We start from the raw sequence: 17,138 nt of genomic DNA, 5'->3' as shown, positions 1-17,138 counted from the left end.
TTTCGGTAGGGGCACTAAAATTCGTGAGTCTCCCGGGAAAATCGGGAGGGTTTGCAAGTAAGTATTATCTGAAATAATACGTACCGGATATTAATATATGTAAACATTTTTACAACCAGTATTTTGAGTTGGCCTGCAAGAAGTTCAAAACTGAAGATGGCAAATCAAATAATTTCCCACACACTCCAAAAGTATTGGGATTCATCATTTAAAAGTATACACTGTTGAAATATATACCCTGAAGATGTGACCGCTATTTTTTTTTTTTGCCAGACACGGTCGAAGATAAACTTAATAAACATCATATCGATTCACCCTGCCACAACATTAGGTACACCTGCATATTTGCCCATCGAGTCTGACCTCCATAAAAAATAGCTTTTCTGGCAGCCTTTATGTCACTGCATGTCGCACGTAAGTGTTATTAAGCGCACGTCAAGCTTAGATGAATATAATATTTTATTCTCCCCCTCTGGTTGAAAGCTTGACTTAATAAATAATAAACAATATCTTGAAATTTCATAAGTTTTGATGTAACAAATAATGGATGGGTATGGTCATAATATCCTGCTTTGTTTATTAGCCGTACAGCTTTTTTTTGCAGCAAAACAATATCATTAATTATGGTTTTAAAAGTGGTTCCCCAGAGTTCTACACAGTATGTCATGTATGGAAGTAGCAAAGTATAATAAATTGTTAACAAAGAATTATAATTAAGTAATTCTTTAGTTTTATTCAAAACACCAAGTGTTTTTGATATTTTTGTTTTTATATAATTTACATGTTGTCTCCATGATAATTTATAGTCAATTATAACTCCCAAAAACTTAGTATCAAAGACACGCTCAATTTTATCTCCATTTATTTTAATATTTACTTCATTAGATACCTCAGTTTTGGTACCAAATATCATAAATTTAGTTTTAGCGATATTAAGTGATAATTTATTCATATCAAACCAGTTTTTAAGCACTGTCATTTCTTGTTCTATTTTTACCAAAAGTTCATTCAAATTTTTTCCAGAACAAAGGATGGTTGTATCATCAGCAAACATAAAAAATGTTAAGAAACTTGATGCATCTATAAGTCAGACAAGACAACATTCATCATAGGTCCACTTTAAGATTAAACAATGTGTTGCATAATCATCCATGTTGTAATTGTCTTACCTGTTAGTTAGCTAAACCCAGGTGGTGACCTTTTTTTGGCCAGTATATTAAAACAATTGCAGAACTGTACTCACTTTTGGAATGTTCTGTATACCTTATGTTGTGTGTTCTCATGTCCCCAACAGTTAAGGAACGTGAGCCTGAGCAGCGGCTCATCATCAGAATCAGAGTACCAGGAAGACCCTGTCCAGAAGGAACTGCTAAATCTCAGCCTTCCCGACAGCCTAGAAGAGCCTGAATTCTGTGGGCTGTGGGACCAAAACTACAAGGTTAGGCTAAAATGTAATTCCCCAAAAGACACGGAAGTGAAACCCACCATAAATCATGGCTTAAATAGGGCATCTTTGTTATAGATGACCAAAATGATCCTACTGGTGTGTTTTCCGCTGATTTAATTAGGATGGTGTTCTATTGACAGAATTTCTAGGCGCAGTCAAGGCGTTGAGGGGTTCCGGTTTGGTAACCGCAGGATTAGGTCTCTGCTTTTTGCATATGATGTGGTCCTGATGGCTTCATCTGACCGGGATCTTCAGCTCTCACTGGATCGGTTCGCAGCCGAGTGTGAAGCGACCGGAATGAGAATCAGCACCTCCAAGTCCGAGTCCATGGTTCTCGCCTGGAAAAGGGTGGAATGCCATCTCCGGGTTGGGGAGAAGACCCTGCCCCAAGTGGAGGAGTTCAAGTACCTAGGAGTCTTGTTCACGAGTGAGGGAAGAGTGGATCGTGAGATCGACAGGCGGATCGGTGCGGCGTCTTCAGTAATGCGGACGTTGTACCGATCCGTTGTGGTGAAGAAGGAGCTGAGCCGGAAGGCAAAGCTCTCAATTTACCGGTCGATCTACGTTCCCATCCTCACCAATGGTCATGAGCTTTGGGTCATGACCGAAAGGATAAGATCACGGGTACAAGCGGCCGAAATGAGTTTCCTCCGCCGTGTGGCGGGGCTCTCCCTTAGAGATAGGGTGAGAAGCTCTGCCATCCGGGAGGAACTCAAAGTAAACCCGCTGCTCCTTCACATCGAGAGGAGCCAGATGAGGTGGTTCGGGCATCTGGTCAGGATGCCACCCGAACACCTCCCTAGGGAGGTGTTTAGGGCACGCCCAACCGGTAGGAGGCCACGGGGAAGACTTTTGATTGATTGATTGATACTTTTGTTAGTAGATTGCACAGTTCAGTACATATTCCGTACAATTGACCACTAAATGGTAACACCCGAATAAGTTTTTCAACTTGTTTAATCGGGGTCCACGTTAATCAATTCATGGTAAGACCCAAGACACGTTGGGAAGACTATGTCTCCCGGCTGGCCTGGGAACGCCTCGGGATCCCCCGGGAAGAGCTAGACGAAGTGGCTGGGGAGAGGGAAGTCTGGGTTTCCCTGCTTAGGCTGTTGCCCCCACGACCCGACCTCGGATAAGCGGAAGATGATGGATGGATGGATGGATGGGTGTTCTATTGGGAGTAGCTGCTCTATGCTTACAACAGAAGTTAAGTTGAAACTCCTGTGCCTTCTGCTTGCTCGTGTTGCTTATTTTGTGGGGGAAGCATCTACATATAAGGTTGTTATGCAGACCCTCCCAACCTGTCAGTCCAAAGTAAATCTTTCTCACAGTTTTCAATCTCGAGTTGGCGCAGGTTAGTGTAGTGTGCCACAAGTGCTGCAATATAAAAGACTTTGCTCAAAGGCAGCTATGTGGCACTAACTGTAGTGTGTCTAAGGGTTGTGTTGGCTCTGCAGCTCATCCAGCAGCCCACACATGAAATGTAGGGCGACAGACATCACTTCTCATTGTGCTGGTGCCTTTGATACCTCGGAGCGAGCCACGATCAGCTTCCGAGACCCAAGCATGTGACAAGTGGAGTGTAAGCTATCTAACCGGCCCCCGACTCGTGCCCTCATCAAAGCTCCGTCCCAACAGTTAATGGCCACTGATAATAGATGAGCAGGATTGTGAGAGGGTGCATTTGTTCTTTCACAAATGCACAAAATAGAAGCTTAAACCGTTTTTTTTTTTCCATATTAAAGTAACCACCTAACATCCAAGTTTTGTCTTTCCCATCGCTGCAAATAATTAGCATCAAATGTGCTCTTGATGCTTCTAATGCACAGTCACGTACTGAAGATAATTATAATTCCGCACATTTAGTTTGAACACTGGCTTGAAGGTTTTATTTTTATCTGTTTGCTCGAGATAAGACTATATTTATACACCGATAAACTGCTTTTCATCCACCGATAGCTTTGCTCTATATTAAGCAGCTTTCTTTTTAATGCCAATGACCTTTGATTTCATTATGTTTGAATACTATAGGGATTATGTATCACTTTATCATCCTTGTGTGCTTTCAGTTTCCTTCCAACGATAAGAAAGTGTTGTCGCCGACCGTTGCAAAACAAGACAAACCCACCGTGGTCAGCTCGAAGTTGAGTGTAACCTCCAAAAAACTTGGTGCAAAAGAGGTCAAAGGACCTTCATTTAGCAGTAAGCCTGAAGTCATTCTATTCAAGGTAATCACGACTTGTTTTATTAAAATAGCATTCATTAAACATTTAATTGTACTTCAAATGAACATAGATTGAACAAAAACTTGCAATTGTAGTAATTATTTCTTTTTTCATGATCAGTCAGCGTTTGCTGTCTCTTTTAGGACTTTGAAGTGGGGGAAACTTACAAAAAGAAAGTCATTCTGACTAACATCAGCTACATCACGAATCACTGCAAGCTCCTTGGCATCTCTGCTCAACTGCAAGATTTTATCTTGATCAAGTAAGTGACCAGCTCAACACAACAGGCCAGAATTATAGACATCATCGACTACGCTTAAGTTGTATTCAAAATGAATTCCTATACTCTTGTACCTTTTAGAACAGGGGTGCCCATTACGTCGATCGCGATCGACTGGTCGATCTCGGAGGGTGTGTCAGTCGATCTCAAGCCAGGCATTAAAAAATAGACATTAAAATGAGCAATCATCAATCATACCAAGACTTCACTTTCGTCAGTTGTTTGACATTCTCGGCACCCGAGGATCTTGTGAGATGACGCTGGCTGCTGCGAGCTCATATTTAAGAAAAAAATCACTAACAGGGCGGACGCAGAGAAACACATTTTATTTCTAGAGATTCCGTACCTACTGTCAAAACTCTAAAGACCGACTGCACAGTTCCTGTCTTCACCATAAAAGACCTGTTTCATCCTGCCTGTGCTAACAAAATAAGAGTCTCAGAGAGCTAGCGTGCACAAGCTAGCAAGCTACGGAGTTTGATGCCAATGTATTTCTCCCCCGCCCTCAGCGACCGCTTTCTCACTTGCTTTCCCAACCGCACAGTCACTGACGTCACTCACCTGCTGCCAGACATTAAAGGGCCACACACATATGCTACTCTCATAACAAAGTGTTTAAAAACGAGTATGCAAGTTGGACAAATGAGATGCCAAATCCAACCACTTTCATGTGGTATTGGACAGAAAGGAGGACTTTTTTTTCTCCTCCATTTGAAAATGCGGACGTTATCAGCACCACTGTCTAATTCCAATCAATGCAAGTCATCAGAATCAGGTAATACACCAACTTATATTCTTGTCTTCATGAAAGAAAGGAATCTATGTGTGTTAAACATGCTTATATTATCATTAAACACCATTAACTTGTTAACAAAAATGTCTCTTTCATAAATAAATAAATATAAATTATAAATAGGAATGAGGTAGATCTCCTCGACTTGGTCAATTGAAAAGTAGCTCGCCTGCAGAAAAAGTGTGAGCGCCCCTGTTTTAGAAGATATGATAAAACGGTTGCTGAAATGTGGTTAATGTATTCACATTTGTAAGACTGAGAAACTGTCTGACTACATTTGTAATGAGAAATTTCAGTACAGTGGTACCTCAACTTAAGAGTGTTTTGAGATAAAAGCTGTTTCTCTGCTCATTGCCAAGCTTTAAGTTACAAGCCAAAATCTGAGTTACAAGCATCCCCGCCATTAGTTGGTGCAGCAAATGCCACAGTTGAACCCCAAAAGATGCACCAAAACGTATGTGTGCATATGAATTTTTTTTCCTTAAATATATAAAAATACATAATGAAATACATGACGGGCTATATAGCTCGGTTGGTAGAGCGGCCGTGCCAGCAACTTGAGGGTTCCAGGTTTGATCCCCACTCCCGCCATCCTCGTCACTGCCGTTGTGTCCTTGGGCAAGACACTTTACCCGCCTGCTCCCAGTGCCACCCACACTGGTTCAAATGTAACTTAGATATTGCGATCCACTATGTAAAGCGCTTTGAGTCACTAGAGAAAAGCGCTATATAAATATAATTCACTTCACTTCACTATTATTTGAATATTTACCTAAGTTTGAAGCAAAGGTGGTAATACTAATCATCACATTTAGATATTGCGATTCACTATGTAAAGCGCTTTGAGTCACTAGAGAAAAGCGCTATATAAATATGATTCACTTCACTTCACTACATGACCAAGTGTGCGCCACCTTGGCAAGGCAATTCGAGAAAATCACTGCTACTCTGCACCACACTGAAGCAGAATGAGTCTAAATGCAGCCAAAAATGTTTAAATAATATTTAAACAGTGGGCATTTGTCCATGAAATTATGGAAAAACTGCTGATGATGTGTTTGACGAAAAAGCAGCTGAAAAAAGATACATTAAAAGTCCACTCTCCTAGGTAAAATACAATTGTTTTTATACTATAAAATTATTTATCTAAAGGTTTTCCTTTTGGGTTAGCATGGTGTAACAGGGGTTAGTGCGTGCGAAGGCCCCTGGGTTCAATCCTGGGCTCGGGATCTTTCTGTGTGAAGTTTGCATGTTCTCCCCGTGAATGCGTGGGTTCCCTCGGGGTACTCCGGCTTCCTCCCACTTCCCAAGACATGCACCTGGGGATAGGTTGATTGGCAACACTAAATTGGCCCTAGTGTGTGAATGTGAGTGTGAATGTTGTCTGTCTATCTGTGTTGGCCCTGTGATGAGGTGGCGACTTGTCCAGGGTGTACGCCACCTTCCGCCTGAAGCAGCTGAGATAGGCTCCAGCACCCCCGCGACCCTGAACGGGACAAGCGGTAAAAAATGGATGGATGGATGCTTTATCTTTAAAAGAAAAAAACACTGTTCATGTTATAATTGGATTGTGTGGGCTGGAGGCAACCGCCAAATAAATTGATGTTCATTAATTTCAATGACGGACGTCGATTTGAGATTCAATTGTTTTGAGTCAAGAGCTCCTTCACATAAATAATTACGCCTGTAAGTTCAGGTACAATTGTGTTTTTGAATCAAAAGAGGGAAAAATCCACAGGGGTTGTCTACACATTTAAACATCAAATATAAAAGTTTTGACACTGCAAACCTTTTCCACCATACCGAAAGGGTAAGAGAAATTCTCTAGCTGCTTCACACCAGCCCACAATCCCCTGTACACCCCCAGAGTTTCTAAAAATGAACCAACCGCACCCCAGCCCTTGGCCAGCGTGGGTGCATGTGTGCCATAAAATGTCAGAATTGTCTCTTTTCAGGCTTTTCAACCACTGGGATATTACTGACCTCAAACCTGTATGTTTTTCTCTTATTATGTTGTTTTTGCCGGCAGCTTCCTTTTGTGTCGTGTGCAGCAGTGTAATGATCTAGCAGAGCGGAAGACACCCCTCTGAGATATTGTGTGGTTCCGTCTCTTGCTGTGAGACAAAGCTGCGCTACCAAAGGTGTAGTAAGGATGCTGGTGTTTGACCAAATATCTGAGGGTGTAATCACACCAACTAGTTAAAATAGGTTCTACTAATGCCAGCATGAGATGCATTGCTTACACCCTGGGAGAAAAAATGTTTTTTTTTGTTTTTTCAATTCTCTTGCAATAATTTTTCCAAAATGTAACAAATAATAATAGTAGTAACTGGGCCAACTGGTCTTTAGTCATATTGTGCTATAGTTGTAGCAGCAAAAACACAGATGTTAACAATACTATATCCAAAATAAAATTATTAAATATTAAATGTCATATATTGTTTATTTGATTTACGGGTAACCTCAGTATTACTCCAAGGTTTGCCATCTATCAAATAGGTATTTTATTATGAGGATAATAGTTTTCTCTATGCCAGCGTTTCTCAAAGTGTGGGGCGGGCCCCACTGGTGGGGAATAGAGACATGACAGGTGGGGCGTGAGAAATGGGAAGAAATGTAACTTTTTTTTTTTTTTTTTATATTCTTAGATTTTTTTTTTACAACCCCATTTTCTATACAAACTGTAAATCACTGTCAAACGACACAGTTGCGAGACGTATATGCGACATTGCAAGTGATCTTGAGGAACAACTCGTAGACAAATTAAAAGAAAGTCGTTTTGCTTTACAAGTGGACGAAGCTACTGACGGCAATAAAGACTGCCTGTTCATCGCATACGTGATACGTCCGCTTTGCGAATGGCGAGTCACTGTGCGAGGATTTGCTGTTTTGCAAATACAAAAAAAAAATAGAGCCGGTGCTGATGAGCTGTTCAAGATAATGGACAGTTTCCTCAAAGAACACGACCTTAAATGGGAAAACTGTGTGGGCTTTTGCTCTGATGGCGCACTGACCATGGCAGGGTCAAGAAACGGGCTGCAGGTTCTAATAAAGATGGTTGCGCCAAATGCGCATTGGACACATTGTGTCATTCACCGGGAAGCACTCGCGTCAAGGCAGCTCAGCCCCGAACTCAATGAGGTTTTAACAAATGTTGTGAGCGCGGTAAATTTTATCAAAACACAAAAAAGTGGCACTTTTAATTAATTTATTATTGAACTTGATGCAAGTTATTTGATTTATTATTGAACTTGATGCAAGTTATTTGATATATTATTGAACTTGATGCAAGTTATACCATAGCTGCACAGTTATTTTATTTAATATTGAACTTGATGTTATTTTATGTTATTGAGTTTGAATGTATACAACTTGATGTTACTTGATGTTCAATAAATTTGAAAATGTTAATCTTGGCATTAGCGTTCTGTTTGGGCGATGGGGGCAGATGGGGCTTGAAAACTCCCCCTTGTCCAAAGTGGGGGATGACAAAAAAAGTTTGAGAACCACTGCTTTATGCACTTGCTTCTGTTACTTATGTTGGAACTGTGCTACATGCGGGCAAAAGAATCTTAATATTTTCACTTGCTTGATGTAGCAAAAGTCATAAAATCATTGTTTTACATGCGCCGTTTCTCCATGTAGCGAATATTCTCGTTGTAACGCATACTGTAGATTGCACATGATTATTCGTTTTTTTTTTTCTTGTCTCTTATTAAAAAAATAAGGGGATTATAACCATCTAACTATTGACAAAACTGCAGCTCAGGTTACAATGTTATCCTGTGATCCACTAGATCAGGGGTGTCAAACTCAAATACAGAGTGGGCCAAAATTTAAAACCGAACAAAGCCGTGGGCCGAGGTTGAACAAATTAACCTTTTAATAGGGACCCAAACAAGTTTTGCATTGAATATTGAACAAGCAAGGCTTATATAACTTTATTTACAGTGACATCCAAAATAGAGTTTCAAATAATAATAATAATTAAAAAATATCAATGGCATTTCAAATACAATTTAAATAATAATTGAATGCCTCTTTACGGCGGCGGGGTTAGGTGGACGGGGTTTGGTGATAGCGAGGGGTGTATATTGTAGCGTCCCGGAAGAGTTAGTGCTGCAAGGGCTTCTGGTTATTTGTTCTGTTGTGTTTATGTTGTTTTACAGTGCGGACGTTCTCCCGAAATGTGTTTGTCGTTCTTGTTTGGTGTGGGTTCACAGTGTGGCACATATTTGTAACAGTGTTAAAGTTGTTTATACGGCCACCCTCAGTGTGACCTGTATGGCTGTTGACCAAATATGCCTTGCATTCAATTGTGTGTGTGTATAAGCCGCATATATTATGTGACTTAGCCGGCACGCTGTTTGTATGGAGGAAAAGCGGATGTGGCGACAGGTTGTAGAGAACGCCAAAGGCAGTGCCTTTAAGGCCCACCCCCAATATTGTTGCCCGGGCTGAAATTTGGGAGGGGCACTGAACTTCGGGAGTCTCCCGGGAAAATCGGGAGGGTTGGCAAGTAAGAGTATTAGCGGTGCATGCGGTGTTATAGCAGCGGGCCAGCTCTAATGTTAATTTGATATTGTCTCAAGGGCTAAGTGAAATTACACCTGCGGGCCAGAGTTTGCACTAGATTTTGACTTTAGAAAAACTTTCTAATTTCCTTAAGTAACTAAAACTTGGAATATTGGTATTTAAAAAAAAAATATTGGTTAAAACGTTTTATTGCTTTACTGTAATTATTTGGGTATGAAAGTACTGAAATTGTTCCTATTAATTAGTATGGTACCCATTCCTCTCCAGTTCCTCTCTCTTTTACAACTTCACGCAGAACAGAGACGAGGTTTATTAATTAAGCAGGTAAGCATATTTTACAGAGATGTAAGACAAATCCAAAAGTTTTCCAATCTTCGCTTCTGTAAAGATTTCCTGTAACTTTGTTTGTCTGAAAACTATTCCGTCACTGTGATAGAAATCTTGAAAACCTTCAAGCCATGCCCAGCTAGTTGAAGAGGATATTTTAGATTCTTGAGGTGTTGAGATCTGTCAACACGAGGTTTATCCCAGGGACTGATGTCCAGAAAGTAGACTGCACTTAACTCAGCTTGTTTTATTAATCTTCTGGGTAGATTCCACCATCAGGGACAAATAGTTGATGTATTGACGATTTTGCAAGTTGTTGTTTTGTTCGGGACTTGTAACGTAGGTACACTTCAACTGTGAGATGGAATCCAAAGCAAAAGTTGGGTAATTCACACTATGAAATTTTTAACTAATTAATTAGCATTTTATTGCAGATAAATTAGTATTGGATCACCTATCAACCAGCAAGATTCCCAGCTCTCACAGACCTGATAGTTTACCATAATCAAGCCGGCCTGTTCTCCACTCACTTGTTTAAATTTGTTACTTGTATAAAGTGAAGTGAAGTGAATTATATTTATATAGCGCTTTTCTCAAGTGACTCAAAGCGCTTTACATGGTGACACCCAATATCTAAGTTACATTTAAACCAGTGTGGGTGGCACTGGGAGCAGGTGGGTAAAGTGTCTTGCCCAAGGACACAATGGCAGTAACTAGGATGGCATAAGCGGGGATCGAACTTGCAACCCTCAAGTTGCTGGCACGGCCACTCTACCAACCGAGCTATGCCTGTCCACACACTGAATCAATGAAACTCCAACCTTTCTAAAATGGCCAAGACCAGCTCTCCAACGGCATCAGGGATGAAATTGATGTTGTACATGGTACACCATGCTGGGATGGGCTACAAGACAATAGGTAAACAGTGTGGTAAAAAGGCAAAAACTCTTAATGCAGTTGTTAAACGAATGGAAGAAGTTCAAGCTGACTGTCAATATCCCTCAGTCTCGGGCTCCATGCAATATTTCACCTTGTGGAGCAGCAATTATCAGTAGAAAAATGATGGATCAGCCCAAAACAACAGAGCAGGATTTGGTCAATGACCTGAAGAGAGCTGGGGGTCACACTTTCAAAAAAAAAAAAAGCACGGTTATCACATTACACTAAATTTAAATCTTGAAGCCCACGCAAGGTCTCTCTGCTCAAGCAACCATATGTCCAGGCACATCTGAAGTGTGCCAATGAAATAGAGCTGTTTGGTAGAAACTCCTCTCATTGTATATGGAGGAAGAAGAAGAATAAATGATAAATGGGTTGTACTTGTATAGCGCGTTTCTACCTTCAACGTACTCAAAGCGCTTTGACACTACTTCCACATTCAGTACAACACCATCGCAATTGTGAAGCGTGGAAGTGGAAACCTCATTCTTTGGGAAGGCTTTTCTGCTAAGAGGTCAGGGAAACTACGGTGTAGAGATGCGCGGATAGGCAATTATATCAAAATCGTCATCCACCCGCCGTCCACCCGAACCATCATTTTATCAGGACCGTACCCGCCCGCTGAATTACATTAGAGGTTGACCACCTTTAACACTCACAGAGCTATTTAAACCTGTTTCACAGAGTAATTAAGTAAAATGGAGCCTCTAAAGTTCCCGTGATTTTTCAATAGAATTCATCCGGATTACGAGACTGTGGGCGTGCTGTGTAGCCATTGCTTGTGACACCTTCAACAACATGTTCGAAACCGATTGTTGGTCCAGCAACATGTTGTGTGCAGCTTCCGCAATTACACGTACAAGATTGAAAGGCATACTGGGTGATACAGAGTACACTGTTGGTTGTGATATAAACAACTTTAACACTTACTAATATGTGCCACGCTGTGAAGCCACACCCAACAAGATTGACAAACATTTCGGGAGAACATCCTCACAGTAACACAACATAAACGCAACACAACAAATACCCATAATCCCTTTGTATCCGTGACACTTCCTGAATATATTTTACACCCCCGCGCCCCCGACCCCGCCCACCTTACCCACGCACGGGGGGGGGGGGGGTTTGGGGTGTATAAAATAGTCAGGAAGTTTCATGAATACAAAGGATTATGGGTATTTGTTGTGTTGCGTTTCTGTTTTGTTACTGTGAGGATGTTCTCCCGAAATGTGTTTGTCGTTCTTAATTGGTGTGACTTCACAGCGTGGCGCATATTACTAAGAGTGTTAAAATTGTTTCTATCACAACCATTAGTGTACTCTGTGTCACCCAGTATGCCTTGCAGTCGTGTGCGTGTTGTCGCAGAAGCCACACACAACATGATGCTGGACTGACAAGCAGATTGTACATGTGGTAGAGGGCAATAAAGTTAATGGCTTCATAGCACGCCCTAATACTTATTATATGGGTGACTGTCGGTAGTCATTCAAGAGAATAATAGGGTCTCCTATTGACTTCTTTGCTTTGTGACACGGGTTTAAATGGCTCTTTGAATGGCAAAGGATATCGATCCCAGAACCATGTATATCAAATATCTCCAGATGGTTCAACTGCCACCCGCCCGAATCTAATTAAAATCTAGTTTTTCGTCATGTCAACCGCCCGACCCGCGGTTTACCCGCGGACTCCGCAGATGAGACCGCAAACCGCGCAGCTCTACTACGGTGTATTAAGCAGAGGATGGGTGGGATCATGTATGGCAAGATCTTGGGCAATAGGAACATTGAAGATGGCTCGTGGCTGGGTCTTCCAGCCATACTTGCCAATCTTGAGACCTCCGATTTTGGGGGCTGGGGGGCGTGGTCGGGGGCGTGGTTGGGGGCATGGTTAAGAGGGGACGAGTATATTTACAGCTGTTGTGTGCGCAGTTGTGCACTGCATTCTCTAAAAGCCGTAGATGTTATTGCACAGTACAGTACATATTCCGTACAGTTGACCACTAAATGGTAACACACGAAAGAGTTTTTCAACTTGTTTAAGTCGGGGTCCACGTTAATCATTTCATGGTACAAATATATACTATCAGCATGATACAGTCATCACACAAGTTAATCATCATAGTATATACATTGAATTATTTACATTATTTACAATCCGGGGGGTGGGAGGAGGAGCTTTGGTTGATATCAGTACTTCAGTCATCAACAATTGCATCAACAGAGAAATGGACATTGAAACAGTGTAGGTCTTACTCAGTAGGATATGTACAGCGAGCAGAGAAAATAGTGAGTTCAGATCGCATAAGAACAAACATATACATTAGAAATACATTCTATTATTTACATTAGGTTATTTACAATCAGGGGAGATGGGATGTGCATGGAGGAGGGTATTAGTAAAGGGTTGAAGTTGCCTGGAGGTGTTGCCTGGAGCTGTTGTGGTGCATGTACAGTAGATGGCAGTATTGTCCTGTTTAAGAGTGTCACAAATTTGCTGTTTACGGCAGACGAACTGCTTTACGGTAGTCGAAAAAATGACTGCTGTTGTTGTGTGTTGTTACCGCGCTGGGAGGACGTTAATGAAACTGCCTAACAATAAACCCACATAAGAAACCCGGAACTCGCCCTTGATCATTCTACAGTTATTACGTCATTGGGCAGACACGCAGTTTATATTGTGGGAAAGCCGACGTGAAAACAGGCTGTCCTCACTCAGGTCCGCATGGAGCTGGAGGGGGCGTGGCCTCCAGCTCTGCCTCAATTTCGGGAGATTTTCGGGAGAAAATTTGTCCCGGGAGGTTTTCGGAAGAGGCGCTGAATTTCGGGAGTCTCCCGGAAAATCCGTGAGGGTTGGCAAGTATGCTTCCATCATGACATTGATCTGAACCACAGCTGGGTAGTAATGGCTCTGTAGGAAGAATCTCAAGGTCCTGGAGTGGCCCAGCCAGTCTCCAAACCTGAACCCAGTAAAAAACCTAAAAGTGGAAACCTCTTTCTTTGAGAAGGGTTTTCTGCAAAGAGGTCTGGGAATTTACGGTGTATTAAGCAGAAGATGGATGGGACCATGTGTAGCAAGATCTTGGCCAATAGGAGCATTGAAGATGGTTCATGGCTGGGTCTTCCAGCATGACATTGACCCGAACCACAGTAATTGCTCCGTAGAAAGAATTTCAAGGTCCTGGAGTGGCCTAGCCAGTCTCCAAACCTGAACCCAATAAAAAACCTAAAAGTGGAAACCTCATTCTTTGGGGAGGCTTTTCTGTAAAGGTGTCAGGAAAAGTACAGTCTATTAAGCAGAGGATGGATGGGACCATGTATAGCAAGAATTTGGCCAATAGGAGCATTGAATATGATTCATGGCTGGGTCTTCCAGCATGACATTGACCCAAACCACAGCTGGGTAGTAATGGCTCTGTAGGAAGAATCTCAGGGTCCTCGAGTGGCCCAGCCAGTCTCCAAACCTGAACCTAATAAAAACCTAAAAGTGGAAACCTCTTTCTTTGAGAAGGGTTTTCTGCAAAGGGGTCAGGGAAATTCCGGTGTATTAAGCAGTGGATGGATGGGACCATGTAGAGCAAGAACCTGGCCAATTGGAGCATTAAAGATGGTTCATGTCTGGGTCTTCCAGCATGACATTGACCCGAACCACAGTAATGGCTCCGTAGAAAGAATTTCAAGGTCCTGGAGTGGCCTAGCCAGTCTCCAAACCTGAACCCAATAAAAAAAAAACCTAAAAGTGGAAACCTCATTCTTCAGGGAGGCTTTTCTGCAAAGGGGTCAGGAAAAGTACAGTCTATTGAGCAGAGGATGGATGTGACCATGTATAGCAAGAATTTGGCCAATAGGAGCATTGAAGATGGTTCATGGCTGGGTCTTCCGGCATGACATTGACCCAAACTACAGCTGGGTAGTAATGGCTCTGTAGGAAGAATCTCAGGGTCCTCGAGTTGCCCAGCCAGTCTCCAAACCTGAACCCAATAAAAAACCTAAAAGTGGAAACCTCATTCTCTGGGAAGGGTTTTCTGCAAAGGGGTCAGGGAAATGATGGCGTATTAAGCAGAGGATGGATGGGACCATGTATAGCAAGATCTTGGCCAATTGGAGCATTGAAGATGGTTGCTGACTGGGTCTTCCAGCATGAAATTGACCCAAACCACAGCTGGGTAATAATGACTCCGTCGGAAGAATCTCAAGGTCCTGGAGTGGCCTAGCCAGTCTCCAAACCTGAACCCAAAAGTCTGTTGCCAAGCAACTGCCCTAAAACCTGAAGTATCTGGAGAAGATCTGTTTGGAAGAGTGGACCAAAATGGTTTCTTTACCAAACATTAGGTTGTTTTTCTCAAGTATCAAATACTTATTTAATGCAACAAAATGCCAATAAATTACTTTTTAATATCAAATACTAAAATAATGGTAAATACTATTATTTATTAAAATAATTTTAGAGATATTGTAATTCGTTGATATGCACCTAATCTTTATATCGGCTAAACAAGACCAGTGTAATCATGGGTTTTGCTAAAATTGAAACATGAATGAACCATTAATCAATCAAATCAAATCAAATCAGTGGCGGTTTAGCTCGGTTGGTAGAGTGGCCGTGCCAGCAACTTGAGGGTTGCAGGTTCGAATCCCGCTTCCGCCATCCTAGTCACTGCCGTTGTGTCCTTGGGCAAGACACTTTACCCGCCTGCTCCCAGTGCCACCCACACTGGTTTGAATGTAACTTAGATATTGGGTTTCACTATGTAAACGCGCTTTGAGTCACTAGAGAAAAAAGCGCTATATAAATATAATTCACTTCACTTCACTATTTATAAAGCACATTTCAAATTTACCACAGGGGTAGCCAAAGTGCTGTACAATGGACAGGTTAAAAGATAAAACGAGGACCGAGCAAACAACACAACACAAACAGAACATGATAAAAAATCAATCAATCAATCAATCAATGTTTACTTATATAGCCCTAAATCACTAGTGTCTCAAAGGGCTGCACAAACCACTACGACATCCTCGGAAGGCCCACATAAGGGCAAGGAAAACTCACACCCAGTGGGACGTCGGTGACAATGATGACTATGAGAACCTTGGAGAGGAGGAAAGCAATGGATGTCGAGCGGGTCTAACATGATACTGTGAAAGTTCAATCCATAATGGATCCAACACAGTCGCGAGAGTCCAGTCCAAAGCGGATCCAACACAGCAGCGAGAGTCCCGTTCACAGCGGAGCCAGCAGGAAAACATCCCAAGCGGAGGCGGATCAGCAGCGCAAAGATGTCCCCAGCCGATAAATAAATACAACATAAAACCATAAAAACAGGTTCACAGCAGGTGTATAATGGGGCGCCATTGCAGGATGGATATCACTTAGTGTTAAAAGCCAAGGAATAAAAATATGTTTTAAAGAGAGATTTAAAAACAAGAAGAGAGGAGGCTTGTCTAACACTCAGAGGTAGGTCGTTTCAAAGCTTGGGAGCAGCAGCAGCGAAAGCTCTTGTCACCTCTAAGCTTCAGCCTTGTGTCAGGGACCGTCAGTAGCAGCTGATCGGCTGATCTTAGGGATCGAGTGGGGCAGTAAGGCTGAAGGAGGTCGGAGAGATATGTTGGCGCGAGGTTGTTTAGACATTTAGAAGCAAATAGAAGGAGTTTAAAATTGATTCGATAACGCACAGGGAGCCAGTGAAGGGACGCTAATATAGGGGTGATGTGCTCACGTCTGCGGGTCTGTGTTAGCAGACGAGCAGCAGAGTTCTGCACGAGCTGCAGGCGGGCGAGGGAGGCCTGGCTAATGCCTACGAACAGGGAAATGCAGTGGTCTAAACCAATGGTTCCCAAACTTTTGCAGGCTGGCGCCCCCTTGGCTCCCCAGTGAATTCCTAGCCCCACAGACACATATGGAAACAAACACCTCTTTCTTGATATTTGGTATGCTGCAATTTGAAAAGAGAAAGGTTAAACACAAATGTGTATTTCACAAATAAAACCCAATTTAGTAAACCCATTTCTTTTTTAGCAGTTTTAACTGTTTCAGCAACATAGAATGGTAAATACCACCCTAACCAGCTCAACACAACACAACACGGCGCGTCCTGGCGAGTCCCCAATTTCATGTTGACTTGAACTCAAGATGATGTTGACCGCCAGAATGCGGTTTTTATTATACGATCAAATTCTGAACATTACAAGCTTGAAATTACAAACCTGAGCTTTTGCTTTTGTAGTCTATGCTGTCGGATCTGACTGGGCCAGAGCGGCGTGTGGTAACCGGACCCTGATGTGTCGTCCACTGACTCGTCCTGCTGCACGTGTTGTGTACAAATCGTCAAACAAACGTTCGAACTTCTGACTTCGACTTCGGACTGCCGCCCCCCCTACCGCTCCCTTCTTCCTCACCGCCCCCCAGATCTTTCCACCGCCCACTTTGGGAACCACTGGTCTAAACGATTCGAGATAAAGGCGTGATAAAGGCATTACGATATGGTTTAGATATAGCTGTCGTAGTAATAAAGTTACACCAACATTGTTTACAGTTAAAATTACCTACGGTACTACCTTTATGATATATTCTGTGGGTATGTTGATC

The 17,138-nt window shown here is 42.2% G+C and overlaps 1 protein-coding gene across 1 annotated transcript in view; it reads left to right on the top strand.

Annotated features, from left to right (window-relative positions):
• The window catches only part of cfap74 (cilia and flagella associated protein 74), a 153,761-nt gene that overhangs the window by 30,278 nt on the left and 106,345 nt on the right, over positions 1–17,138 (top strand). The window contains exons 12-14 of the mRNA XM_061904796.1: positions 1,295–1,438; positions 3,520–3,678; positions 3,819–3,937. Of these exons, the coding sequence (XP_061760780.1) occupies positions 1,295–1,438; positions 3,520–3,678; positions 3,819–3,937 (422 nt within the window). The remainder of the gene's footprint in view (positions 1–1,294; positions 1,439–3,519; positions 3,679–3,818; positions 3,938–17,138) is intronic.

This window comes from Nerophis ophidion, linkage group LG06 (genome assembly GCF_033978795.1).
Source record: "Nerophis ophidion isolate RoL-2023_Sa linkage group LG06, RoL_Noph_v1.0, whole genome shotgun sequence".
NCBI lineage: Eukaryota > Metazoa > Chordata > Actinopteri > Syngnathiformes > Syngnathidae > Nerophis > Nerophis ophidion.
The sequence above is the reverse complement of the archived record's forward strand: the minus strand, read 5'-3'. Positions and strand labels throughout refer to the sequence as shown.